The sequence below is a fragment of the Trachemys scripta genome, chromosome 3, assembly GCF_013100865.1.
Source record: "Trachemys scripta elegans isolate TJP31775 chromosome 3, CAS_Tse_1.0, whole genome shotgun sequence".
Classification (NCBI taxonomy): Eukaryota; Metazoa; Chordata; order Testudines; family Emydidae; genus Trachemys; species Trachemys scripta.
The window spans coordinates 56,862,526-56,878,570 of record NC_048300.1 but is presented as its reverse complement, the minus strand read 5'-3'; the positions used below and the strand labels follow the sequence as shown (position 1 = coordinate 56,878,570).

The following is a 16,045-nucleotide window of genomic DNA, read 5'->3' as shown; positions in this document are numbered from 1 at the left end:
TTGCCTTGCCTGTAAGCTTCACCCCTGATGTAGAGACTTTCTTTGGGAGTAAGATGGCAGTTCCCTTTGTGGTCCATTCCATCTCGGAACAACCAATGAGGATGTCAAATATGGTGTGTGGACTTTGTAATATGGACAGCAGTTCACTAAGAACTGGATTGTGGACCACCAAGCCCATTTCAGAAAAGGCAGCTGGCAGCCATTAGATGGTAACAAGTTTTGATTGCTGCTGGTCTGCATTGGATTTGAACTGGTGACCTAGAGGTGAAAAGACTCTTTGATCAATTCACTGAGCCCTGCTTGTTTTGCTATAACTGATTGCCTAATTAACTGCAGACCTCTAAAGAAGAGGGCAGAGGCTGGTGAGAGGAGGATGATAATTTTACCACCTTAACCGTCTGGCACAGGAGCTCCTATCTTGAAGTGACTAGCACTGCTGAGGGGTATAACTCATTACTTGCCTGAATTCATGCTGTCAATTCCCTTTTCAGCTGTGAATGCTGGCACAGTGAATTTCTCAAGCAAAACCAATACACTTGTACAAAACAAACCTATTCCCTGATCCAGAAGGGAAGGTTCAACACCATTACTCAGTGGCCAGGAGATGCTTTAATATTCCCAGCGGTGAAGCTTAGGTTCATAGTTGGATTCAATGGTATGTAGATTCAGGGTGTGAAGAGTAAAAGTGTTTGAAAAGGAAGGTGTCTGTGATGAGGGAAGATAAAAGGAATTCTGATCTATGAGGAGCCAGTTGTTGTTGTTGTTCTTCTTCTTCTTCTCCTGCTTTTGATGTGACTTCGATTAGCTGAAGAGGGGGGGAAAAAAAGTATGATCTGGAAAGTCTTTGTACACCAGAATTGATTAGATCATCTTAACGAAGGCGACTGACTTCTTTAGACTAGCAAAGCTGCGGGGGTGGGGGAAGGGGAGGGAGGAGGAGGAGGAGAAGAGTGTCATAGGAGGCCCTGTGTTGAAGCTGTCAATGTGGCCTTCTATGCCTTGTGCTTTCTGGGTGGCTTTTTGTATTCCTCAAATTACTAATGGGGCAGTATTAACACTATTGAAAGGTTGAAGCTGTCCAATGATGAAATCAAACGGGCGATCTTGAAGATGGATGAACAAGAAGACTTGGCCAAAGATATGCTGGAGCAGGTGAGAAGAATCACAATTACTTCTTACAATGGTTGGTCTAAGGATAATGGGCCAGTTTCTTCTCTTGGAGCAGCTCATTGGGCCCATTTAAGACCTAGGATAAGTGGATGCAGCTCAGTCAACTTCACTGGAAATGCCTCCGCTTATAATAGGTCTGAATTTGGCCCTGAGACATAATTGTGCTCATGTAAAAGAGGAGAATTTTGCCCAGTGTGCCAAATGCATACCTGGTGATTTTGATGGAGTCACACCTGGAAGAGTTTGGTTCAGTAAGTTTTTCTATTACATTATCACTTCAGTTTCCTGATCTAGAGAATGTGTGGTTATGATTTTTTATTAGTAATAGTTTTTCTTTCTCTTCATTTCTACTTTCCCTCTACTTCTGCTCTCCTATTCAACCCACATCTCCTTTTTTTTGCTGGCTATTCTCCTTTACTTCATTTCTGGTTTAGTGATTAGAGCAGCAAACTGGAGACCTTGGGTCTATTACCAGTTCTGCTGTTGGTTCACTCTTTGCCTGAGTTTTCCCGTCTGTGAAATGGGAGTAATGATGCTTACCCATATTTGGATAGTGCTTAGAGATCCTTGCATTAAAAAGTGCAAAGTCGTCAGCTTCTTCTTTTTCATTATTCTGATCCCTCTATAGGAGATGGTCCCTTTGTATGCTCGACCTTAATGTTTAATTCTATACACAAAAATTTACAAGCCTGTGCCCGGCTCCCCTGATGTGTCAGAGAGATTCAGCTGCTCTGTATCTCAATATCAGATTGTTGGTTTCTTTAGATAAAATATTAGAACAATGATAAAAAGCAGATCCACTGCTTGGTGTTTCTTGCAGGCAATTTGCTCCCCGTGAATGTGGGCCGGGGGGTGTGCATGACAATATTTATAACCAGATTGAAGCACGACTCCCACCAGATATGTCAAAAATCTGTCAAAGTATGCGCTTTTAAGGTCAGCACATGAATAGCAGCCTGTGTCAGGCACATATACAGTGGCTTAGATATTGTTTATTGTTTCTGCAGAGCCGGGCAGGAGAGGAGAGAGATAGTTGGGGCTTTGTGTGGTACGGTAGGGTGAGTGGAATAGATAATCTCCACTTGTCGGGGCAGATTCTACTCACTTACATCAATGTAAATCTGCTGTGGGAGTGCAAGAAGTTCTTTGTAGGTTTACACTGGTGTAACTAAGAGCAGAATTCAGTCACTTGAGGGAATCAGAGCTGCTCTTCCTCACAGTAGCACAACAATTCACTCACTCTCTTGCACGCAGTCTCACTCTCCATCTCCGTGGGTGTATCTCTCTCTCTGGATCCCTCATGCTTGTTTTTGATTTGCCTCTGTGGTTCTAGCTGCTGAAGTTTGTTCCTGAGAAGAGCGATATCGACCTGCTGGAGGAACATAAACACGAAATTGACCGCATGGCCCGGGCTGATCGATTCCTCTATGAAATGAGCAGGTCTGTGTAACATGCTGAGAAAATGCCCTGGGGGCTTCTTGGGAGCTGCTGTAATTGTGATAGAAAATGGATAATAAGACATTGATGGAAAACAATCAAGATATTGTGGGCCAGATTCTGCACTGAATTATGCCTTGGGGCTCCCAGATATCCACAATGTGAAGACATTTCAAGTCATTATATAAACATTTCTCGGTGGTAAGAACTCTCTCTGGGCGCCATTTAGGGGGAATCTCTGAATTGACCAGAACATGTTTGTTCCACCCATCCAACACTGTTCACATACACAGATATTCATATCTGTCTTTCAACTGCTGGATCTCCTAGTTGGGACTCATCACACACTCCTTTTCCATCTGTCTGTCACATTTCCACCGCCTCCCCACACTGGGATCTGTCCCTTTCCCTATCCCAACCTGACACCTCTCCTGGGTGGGACCCCTTTTCCATTTACCCCATTTGGAGTCTACTATAAAAATGCATCTTTCTGAAAGAGACTGGAAACTAACCATATCTCATGGGCAACTGGTAGAAGTACAAACCCTATGTCCTTATGCTATACTCCTCAGTCTGAGTATTAGCACCTGACACTGACCGACAGACATTGGGAGCAATAGGACTTTATATGCTGCAGGCTGCTTCAGTAATCCCACCTCTGGATCAGTTTTGTGTATAAAATGAACTGTCTGTGCTGAATCTGTGTTTGAGCGTTGCCGTCATAGGTACCCCGAGCTTCATGGTGTCCCTCTGCTTCCCCTTATGTAGGATCGATCACTACCAGCAGCGGCTGCAGGCGTTATTCTTTAAGAAGAAGTTCCCAGAGAGGCTGGCAGAATGCAAGCCTAAAGTGGAAGGTACGGCAAAGGCCTCTGCAGGGAGTCGGTGAGGGGCAGGGAATGTCTGAGAGATTTACCCCCATGCCGTGTTTGTAGAGAGTCAGTCAGTACAAGGCAAGACCACTAGCTAATGTTGTCATTACATGCGAAGGTTCAATAAAGTTGTTACTGCAGAATGTGTCCTAACTGCTACCCTCTACCTTACCCTGTGCCACGGAGCCACCAACGCTGTGTGCTCTTTTTCTAAAGGCAGACTTTCTTCACAGCCCCAACCCCTGTAATTCCCCGTCAGGTGTGGCTGTAACAGCAGATACACACAGTCCCTAGTGCTCTTCTGTAAATGTGCCCTTTTTGAGGAGGGTAAGATAGGATTCATTCAGGTATTTAAACTGCTCCTAGGACCCCTCCATGGATATTACAGTGAGCACGTGAGCATGTTCCATTCAGCATTTTCAAATGACATTGCCCTGGTTGAGGCCGTGATCGGCCCCAGGATTGGACGCTTTGGACTGGGGATCCCTGGGGCTGTGCTTTGGAATGCTTAGAATCAGAGGATAAATGCCTTCAGAAAAGCTGCTGTGATGTAACCTTGGGTCATCTTTTACTTCTTTTCAAGCCATTCTTCTGGCCTCCAAAGAGCTCACCCGCAGCAAGCGCTTGAAGCAGCTCTTGGAGGTTGTCCTGGCTTTTGGCAATTACATGAACAAGGGCCAAAGGGGAAGTGCGTATGGCTTCAAAGTCTCCAGCCTGAACAAAATTGCAGACACTAAATCCAGCATAGACAGGTAGGCTTGAAAGTCCCCAAGCAAATGAAAGCTACCATGTTGCATCTTGCTTCCTGTGGTGACCTACTGTAGAGAATTTCAAATGATGTCTTACCTTTACATTTCAATGGTGCTTTCACTCTGCAGGAACCTGAAGTGCTTTAGAAGCAATTAATACAGCACTGCAATTCAGTCACATCTTGGGTGGAACTCATCAGCTGTTTAACTGCATACAGCAACGCTACCTGTATTTAATATCCTTTCTTTTGCAAAAAGAGACATGGAATCTTTAGCAGCCACAAGAAGCCAGGGCCACAATTTTTACTTCTCATCCAAAACGCAGTGCTTGGGGTGGCAGATTCTAAGGGGTGGCTTCCCACTTTCCCCCCCGCTCCCTCCCCCGCTAGCCGGGGCGCGCACTCCACTGCCCAGGGCACGTCTGCAGCACAAGGAGTCCCCCTGCACCCTGGCTCCAGCTGCCCTGCACAGTTTTTTGTTTTTGTTTTTTTTGCTTCGCCACTCCGGCTGCCTCGCAGGTTTTTTTGTCTTGGGGCGCAAAAAAGCCAGAGCTGGCCCTGATTCCGGAGCATAGATTCTGTACTGACTCAGAGGAAAGAGTGCCACCTACTGAATCAGTAATACCCTGCAGCACTTCAGGTTCTCCTTGGATGTCTCCCACGCCGGTACCCCTCCTCTCCCACCCCTTTGCCGGGATCTAATGAGACAACAGTTTCAGGGGGAATGGCTTCAGGCTGTCACAGAATGAGTAACTGCCATAAGAAGTCACTTGGAATTAATCCTTATCTTAAAGACATTAAACCAATAAACCTGAACTTTATTTTAACTACTGCTATGTGCTTCCTGTACACACATTCTGAGGTTACTCATCCCCTATGTAGCTACTGCCTAGATAGTTTTTTCCTTTGGCCTGGATGAGCCTGAGTGTCCATATCTGGAATGGCATCCCTAAGTCCCAGCTCCCTTTAGTTCTTGGAAGGAATGATTCTTGGGAGAATAGTCTCTTTTAATTGGTGATATTTTCATTTCATTAACAGAGTTGCTGACTCATTATGTGATGTTCACCTCATTTGATGTACCAGATTCCATCACCAAACCCTTTGCAATGGCTGGCATTACCCCCACCATCTTTCCTTTCTCATCTGTGTCCTTTTTATTTTAGGAATATTACACTGTTGCACTACTTAATTATGATCTTTGAGAAGAACTACACAGATATCCTAGACATGCAGTCTGAGCTGCAGCATCTTCCGGAAGCAGCAAAAGTCAAGTAAGTCCAATGCTACTGTCAGGCTTGCGTCTTGATTCAAAGTCCGTTGAAGTTAAAGGAAAAATTTCCATTGACTTCAGTGGGCTTTCAATCAGGCATTTAGTTGCTTATAGATTTGCTCTGCTGCTGTATTCCCAAGTAAGGACTAGCTCCTCAGCTGGTGTTAATTGCCTTGGTTCCATTGACAGCCATGCTGACTTACCCCAGGTGAGGATCAGCCTAGTCATTTGTGAAATCATTGAGAGTTTTATGCAAACATGTCCTGCTTGATACTCCTGAACTAGTCACCACAACTAGACTGTTTGTTTGTAATTCATTACTTGTGCTGTGTGATTGGTAACCTACATTATATAATGTTCCATGCTGGATATTTGGAGGTTGTTTAAAAAAACATAAAAAACAAAACCCAGCAAATAAGTCCTGGGCTGTTTAAGCCATTTTCAAGGTGGTCATGCAAACCTTTGTACAGAGACACTTTTGCACAAGGGTTTAGGACACTTTCACTTTTCACTAAAGTTTTTGTTATAAACAAAGTTCCTGTGGATATTTGTGGAAAGCGAATAAAAAGGTTTCAACTACCTTCAAAACTATTTTGGAGTTTTTCCAAAGCACTGTCCCAGAATACCCATGTGCAGTATTTGCCCAGCCATTGTTCCTTGTATGAAGAGTTGGCTTGGTCTGGTACTTCTACAGCCTGTGAAAAGCTAGGGAAAAATGAACGCAGGTTATAAAGAGAGAAGTTCTGTGCTCCAAGCTCTCACATAGACATAAATTAGTACCAGTACTGTTTTTTCAAATGTGGACACTTCTTCACTAAAGAATTGGTTGAGAGTTTGAGAAACAATTTTTCACTCACTAGTAACCTGCAACCAATTTCTAGCCAGTGATCTAGAGGTGACAGACTTCATCTCCTAGTGGTAATGAAAAGTACTCTGACTTTTGTATGCTAAGGAGATATGGATATGGATAACGTACAACACTACAGTTTAGGAGTTTGTCTGTTAGTGTTCTTTAGGGTAAGATTGTGCTAACCTACGATGTTAGCTCCTATGGGCTCCTATGTGATGAAATAGTCAACAACAGTATTTAGATAGTGCATGATAAAAGGATAGGTTAGTAATAAGTTTGTCCCTAATGGGATTCTGTAGTTAAGTGGGGGAGAAAATGGGTGTGAAACTGATTTGAGACCATTGTGATGTGTGTGCTGAAGCTGAGTTCTCTGCCTGTGAATCAGGCAATTATTACAAACCAGCCCTGTGGCTAGTACTCCATGCTAGAGTGCTGGGTTGAGTTCACGGGCCGGTATCTTGCATCCTGTGACAGATGTTCTGAGTTTAAACCTTTTTCTCCTCTCCATAAATACCATGGGATCTTTAATCTGACCACAAGCAGTTAGGACCTGGGTTTTACATCACATACAAAAGGCAGCACAGAGCCTTTCCCCCAGTCCCCAGCATCTGGCATGGCTGGTGCCAGAGGCAGGATCCCAGACTTGATGGACCAGTGGTCTGTTCTGCTACAGCAGTTCCTGTATTCCTGTGTAACACTGCCCTTTTTGTTTTAACTGCTGCGTCTCTGTCTCCCTTGCAGCCTGATGGAGCTGGAGAAGGAAGTTAACAACATAAAGACTGGATTGAAAGCCGTTGAGGTTGTAAGTATGTCAAGATTTCCAAATCTCCACACTAAAAATGTTCCACTTGGGATCTGGGACACTATATTTTCTACGAGAGAAGAAGGGGGCTTTTCTTTTCTCATTAAGCACAATGTGTTCGCCGGGAAAAATAAATAAAAGCTGGTCCTGCTAAGCTTGTGCTGATGATCCTAGCAGACTTCGGCCTTAACAAAAGGCTCGTTTGATCTTGGTCCGCAGAGTGAGACACAGTTTGACAAATGGCGTAGACACCAAAAAATGAAATAAACCTCTCTTTGCTTTGTGCGGAGGAATCACTGGTTGCTTAGCAGGTGTCTCACATGCCCCCCTGGGGCAGGAGTAAACAGGTGGGGAATACACTACACGTTAGGCAATTATAACCTGCCCCATCTGCCAGCAACACAAGCAGCTGCCTGGCTGAGAGAAGAAAGACATGGACTAGATAAAGGGGACCCAGGATGAAACATTACACAAAGAAGCTGTAAGACAACATGCAATGGCATTTCTTCCCACTGCTGCTGAAAGTCCCCAGAGCTGGACTTCTGCTGCCTTTGTTTCCTCAGCTGTTGGTTAACTTTTGCAGAGCACTCTTGCAAAACAGATGAATGCATGGTGGTGTATTTGGATGAAACAGCCCTCCGACCCAAGGTATTCCATCATAGGCGCTAAAGCTGAGGCATTGGTATAAATGATCCCTGGGTTCAGCTTTTCATGTCAGCACATGGGTCCTCCACCTAGAAATCTCAAATAAATAAATAAACAAACAATACCTACCCACCATGAGGGCGTTTGCAGAATGAGTAGAATTCAGGAGGCAGCTAACAAGTGGTATTCATTGAGGTGGCATATTTATTAAGGAAGGGGGTGGGAAGGATAAGGAGCTTGGGATTTGGAGGTTTGATAGAGTATACAGCAAAAAGAAATAAAGGAATAATTCAACAGCAAACCCAAATTACATAGTTGCAAATAACTCTCCATCAACAAGGGTCATTTTGCAAGGAAATCAATGTGATTTAACATGAGCCTCTTCAAATTCCTTATGGAGAAACCAGAGAGAAAGGCCATCCCTTTCATTTCAACTTGTAGAATTCTGTAGACTGGTTCAGAAAACCTGTGTAAAGGATCCCATTCTCTATTCATTTCTGTAGGTTTGTAGAGTAATTTCTATAGAACCCAGTTTCTTTCATCAAAGCTAGCTCTGGTATGTCTGCAGTCACACCTCCCTATTGCAGTGTAGACATACCCTCTGTCATCCTGAGGCAGCATGGTGTAGTGGGAGGCAGTGTGGTCTGTTGGACTGAGTTTAGTGCTTGGAGCCAGGTATTCCTGTTTTTTTAATCTTGGCTCTGCCACTGACTTTCTGTGTGGCCTTCAACGAGTCACTTAACTTCTCTACCTCCCATTTGTGAAATGAGGATTATAACTCTTACCTACCACAGGGTGTTCGTAGGGTTAGCTAGCTAATGTTTGCATAGAGCTTTGAAAATGTAAAGTCCTAAGTAAGTGCCAAGTCTTACTGTTGTTATATCCTCCCTTGCCTAAGTTCATCTAACAGCTGCATGGCTGCATATTCCCCCTTCCTTCTCCCTGAATTTGCAAGCCATGAATCCTACACTGACTGTGTCCTCTGCTGACTGTGGGACATGAGGGCAATCATGGCATTAAATAGAGGTAAAAGACAGCATTTGAGATGTTTGAAATGCAATGAGACCCTTGCTCTGTTTAGCTATCAGTGACCTTTTCAGTCCTGGTTATCAGTGTAAGGCTGGTTGGCACTAACTTCCCACCCTTTTGGTGCGGTTATCTTTAGGATAGCTTGGCTTTGTTTTAAAATCTATCAATGAAATGCTAGTGGAAGGTGCCAGACTGGCATCCTGGAGACCTAATGGAGCCACTCAACCGGTACAATAACCAGCCATAGAAGTGCAAGCTTCCCCCACATGACCCTGCCAGTGTGCCTTCACCCTAGCCTGTAGAGACCCTCTCTCTAGTCATGAGAGCAGAGCTCAGTCTCCATTGCCAATTCATTTTTTGGTCTCTGACTTGAGATCCCCAACAAAGGGGCCAACTGGTGGCAACCGTGATGTCTGTGATTCGGACACCTCTCTGGTAGGAACTTGAATGAGACCCATCTCTTATTTCTTATGCATCATCAAACAGCCTGCAGAGGGTAATGACTTTTAGCCTCTTTTTCACTTGGGCTGGATTTGAACTGGAGATCAGGGAGGAGGAGGAGGAAGGCTCTGTGTCCTATTACTGGTCCCCAGAGCCATCCTACTAACTTCAGTGAGTCATCATCAGTTCCTCCTGGATTAAAAGCTTCAGACCCAGTGTGGATTATTGGGTCAGGAGGAAGCACTAGTAACAGAGGCTGCTGCTATGGGTGGGTGTTCGGAGCTTCAGAAGCACCCATAAAAGGAACACTGACATGGGATTTGTGGTTTGAAGGGAGCCCCACCTATGGCTGATTTAGGCAATTCCCTCCTTGAAATGCAGGCACCTACTTTGTTTGGTTTTCTATTTGTGGCTTGTTTGCCCTCTTGTCCTTCCATCCGCTTCTCCTCTGCTTTCTCATATGTAGACTTCTGGGGCAAAATCTCCTTCCCATTAAGTCACCTTTGCCCCACCCCCCCCCCTTGCCTGATGCTTTCAGTCTGGGCTGCCTGCACCTTCCAGTCTCACTCCTTTCACATTTTTTGGCACTTAAAATGCAACACTAAAGCAACAATAGAAGATCATTGTCAGGTGTGGGGGAGAACGTGCAACTTTTGATCAACTTCCAAAGTGTTCTCACCACAATCCTGGCTCCTCTGGTTGAGAAGATTCTTCAAGGCCCCATAAGCATAGAAGACTAAAAATAGTTTTGCAGTCAGCTGCTCTTAAAGGTACTTATAACCCTTCGCTTCCCCAGGTTTGTGGTGTGATTTAAAAAATGGAACACAGCCCTCTATTGTTCAGTCCAGCTTTTGGAAATCACACATCCAGCCACTGCTTATCATGCAGGATACATTGGAGATTAAATTTTTAAGCTTCAATTGGCATTTCTGGGCCTCCATCAATAAGCAGCCGTGGTGCTGAAAAAGTGCCCAAGGAAGGTGTTATGCATATGCAAACTCTTGTGCTGAAGACTGGGGATTGGTTTCCGTCCATGAAGTGGTGGCTCAGCCATCAGAAGGAGAGCTTTCATGTCTAAGCACGTACATTTTGATCAAATACTCCATAATTAAAAGTTTTTCTTCTGACTGTGAAACCAGTACCCCAGCTATATGGGAAATGCTTCCCTGCTTCTGACACTGAGTTCCCCTCCTCTTGCTATTGGTGACACAGGAGATAGCTGGATTGATCACATCCTTTATCTATCCATCCAAGAAACATATATGGCCCCCATCACTGTAGTGCCTGACCACCTCACGATCTTTAATGTATTTATCTTCTCAACACCCTTGGGAGGGAAGGTAGTGCTATTATCCTCATTTTACAGCTGGGGAACTAAGGCACGGAGAGGCTAAGTGACTTGCTCAAGGTCACATGGGGGAAGTCTGTGGCAGAGCAGGGACTTAAATGAGGGTCTCCCAAGTCCTAGGCTAGTGCTCTAACCAGTGGGTCAGCAAATTTCCCTGACGATCATTCTTTTGAGCAGATTTTTTAAACAAAATCCTTCACCTCTGATGATAGAAATACTGCGGTATCCCAGAGTAAAAGCCCAAATCCTGGCACCTTGGTTGTGTTTTGTAAAACTTTTAAAAATGAGACCAAGGCAAACGCCTAAGACTGTATTTACTCTACCACATGGCCAGACAACTCCGTGTCTGAACACTAACAAGGCTTTGCTCTTCTATAACATCTTTAATACAAAGATCTCAAAGTATTTTGCAAATATTAATTGGGGACAAATGCTGGCAAGCCTCAAAATGCCCCTGTGAGCAGGGGGCAATGCAGTCCTTCCTCGCTGCTGTAGAACCAGTGTGGTTCAGCAGCTCTCTGGAAGATACTTTCTGCCATCAGCCCAGCTCCAGAACAGGGCAGCTTCCTGAAAGGCTTTCCCTGTGATTTACAATACCACTGCACTATTAAATAAATCAGCATTTACTTGTAGTTACCACATCGTGTTATCTGAGTTTCAGTTACTTTCCATTCTAAGTATAAGGAAAACCGTAGTGTCTCAGCTATGTGGCACTTAGATACTAAAGGTGTCTTAGAAATACAATAAATTAGATGGATAGTAAGGAACTCTTTTTTTGTTACTATTGCAGGATCCAGGAGACGACAAGTAAGATTTGCCTCCATCTCATGGCGATTCTGCCTTTGAGTAGGTGAAAGCAGAGGTTGGGGGTGGCTCTGAACTGTAGCTGCTGATGGGTATATTGGAGGAGAGTGTGTGCTCTGTGTTAACCAGAACAACTGGACTTACCCAGCCCCATTCTTCTCACTGAGGAGCCATTGCTGGCTGCCACTCAACGCTTCTGACTTCTTCTTCTCTTCCAGGAACTGGACTACCAGAAGAGACGCATGCGGGAAGCAGGGGACAGGTTTGTGCCTGTCATGAGTGACTTCATCACTGTGGCCAGTTTCAGCTTCTCGGAGCTAGACGACCTTCTGAACGAGGCTAGGGACAAGGTAGGAAAGTTCCTGAAAGTGCTTGACTGGAACCTGCAGCTTTCAGATCCACCTTCTGTGGCTCACTACTGACTCTGACAGCTAGGAAGCTCATTTCTTCTGCTTCCTTAGGATCCCGATGAGTGGGCTAAGTGAGAGCAAGGGGTAAACTGTGTACCCCGTATTACTCTGTGTAAGAGGAGGGAGGGAAACCCCCTAACCAGCAGACACAACTACTTCTTTCCTTCCCCCGTGTCATGCATCTTTTTCCCAGTGAAAAGTACCAGAATGGCAGCCCTCGGAACTGAAGTCCTCTACTCCCTAGAGGTGGGCCATGGTGGTAGCACTCAGGCATGGCTTAAGTCTAGGCTAGGCCTCAGGTTTCTGGATGAATCTGGGGCAGAGTCTGAACCTTGCAAGCAGCTCTGGAGAGATTTTGGCCGTCTTTGGTCAGTATCTCCTGGAGAACAGAAACCTGTCTCTGGAGCCAAAATGGAAGCAGCTGATTAAGATGCTGGGACCCTAATGAGGGCAGGGTGAGGCAGGAGGCAACATCCTGACATTCAAAGAGTTTCAGATTAAAGGTGGTGATTTGGGTCTATCTATCCCATTCACTGAACAGATACAACCCAGATCCCCTCCTAGGTTCTGCCCATTGAATCTCTTTCTTCTCTAGAGCTTATTGATGAGGATGGTGTGTATGGGGGAAAATGGCAATGGTGGTTTTTGTGACATGGTGTTAGGAAATACTGTTATTGGGAGTGCTGTCTTTTGGGTGAGAGATCAGAAGCACAATCTCTCTTGGTTCTTAAAGATCCCACAGCATGTTTTTCAAGAATAGGGTTGTTAGATCTGGTCTCCTGGCAAAACTTAGCTAAATTCTGCTGATGTAACGGTGGGAGATATATACATCTGCAAGAAACGTTGGGATCCTTCATGTTGAAAAGTACCATAAATGTGTCAATATTCAGTTGTTATTGTCATCAGCTCGCATTTGCTTCTTTGAAAAAATCTAGTAAGGGAAGTGTAGACCTCTGAAGAGGTGCCAGCTCTTTGCTGATGACTAGAAGCTGGCATTAATCCCTCCGTCTTCTGGTTGAATGGGAAAGAACATGTATGAAAAGCTCATAGGATATCAAAATATTTAAAAGAGAACAAGTCCTAAAATAAACAGCATGTAATGGCAAAGCTGTCCTGGTTGGCTGGTATGTTAAAAGCAGTTGGCTGTCCAAATGAACAAGTTATTTCCTTTGGACCAGTTCGTTTCCATTGCTGGTGTCAGTAGCTTGCAGTGAGAGATGTGAGGGGACAAGCTGAACTGTGAATAAAATATCAGTAATTGGGTTGCTAGGCTTCCTGGTTTTCAGAAGACAAGCATGATGCTGGAGGAGGATCAGGACAATACAGTGTCCTGTCACCATGCTGTGCCATCGCTCTGACATAACATTCCATCACAATGGGGATAACTTGGCTTTTCAGAGTTGCAGAGTTTGCCTCACTGCACACACCACAGAAATCACAACAAGAGCTGGTTGGTTATTATGGCAAAAATTGAACAAAAGTCCTCATTTGGCTCTGATAGTAAGGGAAGAGTGGCTTATGTTCCAGAACCTCCACTTCCATTGTAGTATGGCTTGCCTAAGAGAACTCCCATTCTGTGGGGTATTTTGGACCTCTGGCTTTTATTCTTGTCTGGGATCAAAAAACTGCAGATGTACAAAAAAGTGAAGAAAAGAGCAGCTAGGGGGAAGGCAAGAGGTAAGCAGACATTTTAACCATCAAGAAGACTCTGGTTCAGTTCAGAATAAATTTTGAGTATGAGTTTGGGGTCGGTTCCTACAGTATCCAAACCGTTTTACCTATCATTATAAAAATGTCCTTTGTCCTCCCTCTCTTATACCTGCTGTAGCACAGAAGAGGTACATTCAGTTGACTTGCACTGACTGGCACAAGGCGGTTTATCTTGGGGTCAATAATGGGCTAAACACATAAAATCATTCACTCTGAGGCACCGATACATTTCCTTGATCAGGCCAGGGCAGGAAAAAGGGGATCCTGTTGCTTTAAGGATAATTGGAGTGTCTCCCCGCAGCCGGACCAATATGTCTGGAACTTGTTGCACACATTTTTTGACATTTGCCAACATAAAGCATTTAACAAGAGAAGTTTTATTTTAATGACTATAACATACTTAGGAAACCTCTCCCCCATTCCCTATTACCTTCTCCTAACACACCCCTACTATTCTTGAACATATGCCTTTCCAGCTTCTGCTGAATCTAGAGCTTTGGTTCTCCCACTGGCATTGAGCTGCCTTGGACTCCTGAAAGAGAACTCTCTGTCCTTACCAGTACTGTGCTATTTCTCATGTTCGCTTCTTTACCCACACCCCCCACTCCTTTTTCAAAACGGGAAATTCTCAACAAACCAGATGTGTTTCCCAGAGCCCATAACAGCTCCCATGCTCAATGGGCTCTCTGTGTTTGCTGAATCGTGAGCTCTGTCCCTGCCATGGAAACTGCTGCTACAACTGCCCAGCAAAAGTAGGACACAACACACAGAGATCTCACTATCCTGTTCCTTTTGATTTCTAGAAATGAAATGGGGAGAGGGGGGGAAAGACTTGGGGGGGGGGGGGGAATCCTAATGAGCCTTGGAAGAAATGGTCTGGCTCACTGATTTTAATAATGAAGTCCTGGTTTTAACAGCTGGGATTGAATATCGTTCTAAATATAGTACTGGCTAATTGATTGCCTGGCGTTAGGCAGAGCCATCTTTCCTGAGCTTGGATTTAAAACGATACAAAGTATCTTTTCAAACCTGAGAAATGATTTTTAGGTGTCTTTAGTGCTGGCAAAATGTGCTCTGTATTTATTGAGATTTATATAAGAAATCCACTCCAAAAGAGCCCTACAAACCTTTTCTCCTCTCTGCTTCTCTAATATACATTGATAAAAGACAACTCCAGTAGACAAATCAGCAGAGGGCCAACCAGCAATGATCCAGTAGTAAAAGCTCCTACTGAAGTCTTCCCATTTCCTCACTGCTAAGGGATGCAAAGGGCCTTACAGCCTGGCCTGGACTGGAGGGCAATAGACTCAAGCTATGTGGGACTAAACGCATGGAACAAGTTCTAAAGCTGAAGGTCCTTTGTGGAGAACATCCTGCCCACCGCCTTCACTCTCTTACAGCAATGGGGCTGCCGCACAATACTTCCACTGAACCCAGCATGGAATGGAGGGAGAGGGAGAGGCAGTCTCTCAGATCCTTGGCCAAACTACCACCTTAAATTTTACCCATAACATAGAAGATAGCTGACCAGAGCTATCTATTTACCCATGGAGCGGGTATAACACAGGTAGTGCAGCTTCCCCCCTCCTCCCACAGCCCCACCAGTGCACCTCAGAGCCACCACATCTCGTGTTGGGAGGGAGAGTTCAGTCTCACACGGCCCATGCAGTCTTTGGCTTCTTTGCTTAGACAGACGACGACAGGACCAGTTGATGCCAATTATCCCAGTGAAGAAGTGATGTTTTAAATTTAAGGGCCAGATTCTCAGACGCTGGCGTCTCACTTTGCAAGTGAAATGCTGTAACCACTATCATCTGTGCATGCACAAAACAGATGTTCGGGTAAGATCAAGCTGAAAAATTTACCCCAACTCTCTTAATAGGTTCACTCAGAGTGCAGGGCACTGTTCTGCTGCTGGCTTTTTCACCTTCAGTGCACTGTAATATCTGTGAGGGGTTGGGTTTTTTAGGAGAATTCACAGATTTGATCAAGGGATTATATTTTCTGCCATTTCCCATGTGTGTGGAGGGGGAGGGATTGAGAGAAATTCTATCCTGAAACTTATCACCAATTTTCACAAGTTTGATCCAGATGAAAAATTGCTTTCTTCATAGGAAAATCAGGATGAGAGTGAATGTCACCTGAGAAAACTGCCCTTCTTGGTTTTGTGGGAAAACAGTGCAAACGCTGAGGCCAAATGAATGTAATTTTTTTCACAAGTTCTTCCCATGGTGTAAATTTTATTTTTCTATTTGCTAGGGATGACATTTACCCCATAAGGCCTCTGTTCCACTAAAGGCCCACATAAGCGCTGACAATACACTGAAGTGAAGCAATGGCATTGTTTCTGTTCTCTGCCCATGGGTGAACTTCACCCTGTGTGTACAGTTTATAATAAATCTGTTTGTAAAACACTTTGGATCATTCTGGAAGAAAGACACTATGTATATTTCAGACATGATCACTACCATAGTGATTAGAATTCACAAGCTGGGTCTACAGCACAGAA

At 44.5% G+C, this 16,045-nt stretch overlaps 1 protein-coding gene across 6 annotated transcripts in view; it reads left to right on the top strand.

Moving 5' to 3' along the window:
* The window catches only part of DAAM2 (dishevelled associated activator of morphogenesis 2), a 245,228-nt gene that overhangs the window by 212,354 nt on the left and 16,829 nt on the right, over window positions 1–16,045 (top strand). For all 6 annotated transcript variants that reach the window (XM_034764798.1, XM_034764800.1, XM_034764799.1 and 3 more), the window contains 7 exons: window positions 1,068–1,152; window positions 2,504–2,610; window positions 3,376–3,464; window positions 4,063–4,231; window positions 5,391–5,498; window positions 7,089–7,149; window positions 11,635–11,766. In XM_034764798.1, coding sequence (XP_034620689.1) covers window positions 1,068–1,152; window positions 2,504–2,610; window positions 3,376–3,464; window positions 4,063–4,231; window positions 5,391–5,498; window positions 7,089–7,149; window positions 11,635–11,766 — 751 coding nt within the window. The remainder of the gene's footprint in view (window positions 1–1,067; window positions 1,153–2,503; window positions 2,611–3,375; window positions 3,465–4,062; window positions 4,232–5,390; window positions 5,499–7,088; window positions 7,150–11,634; window positions 11,767–16,045) is intronic.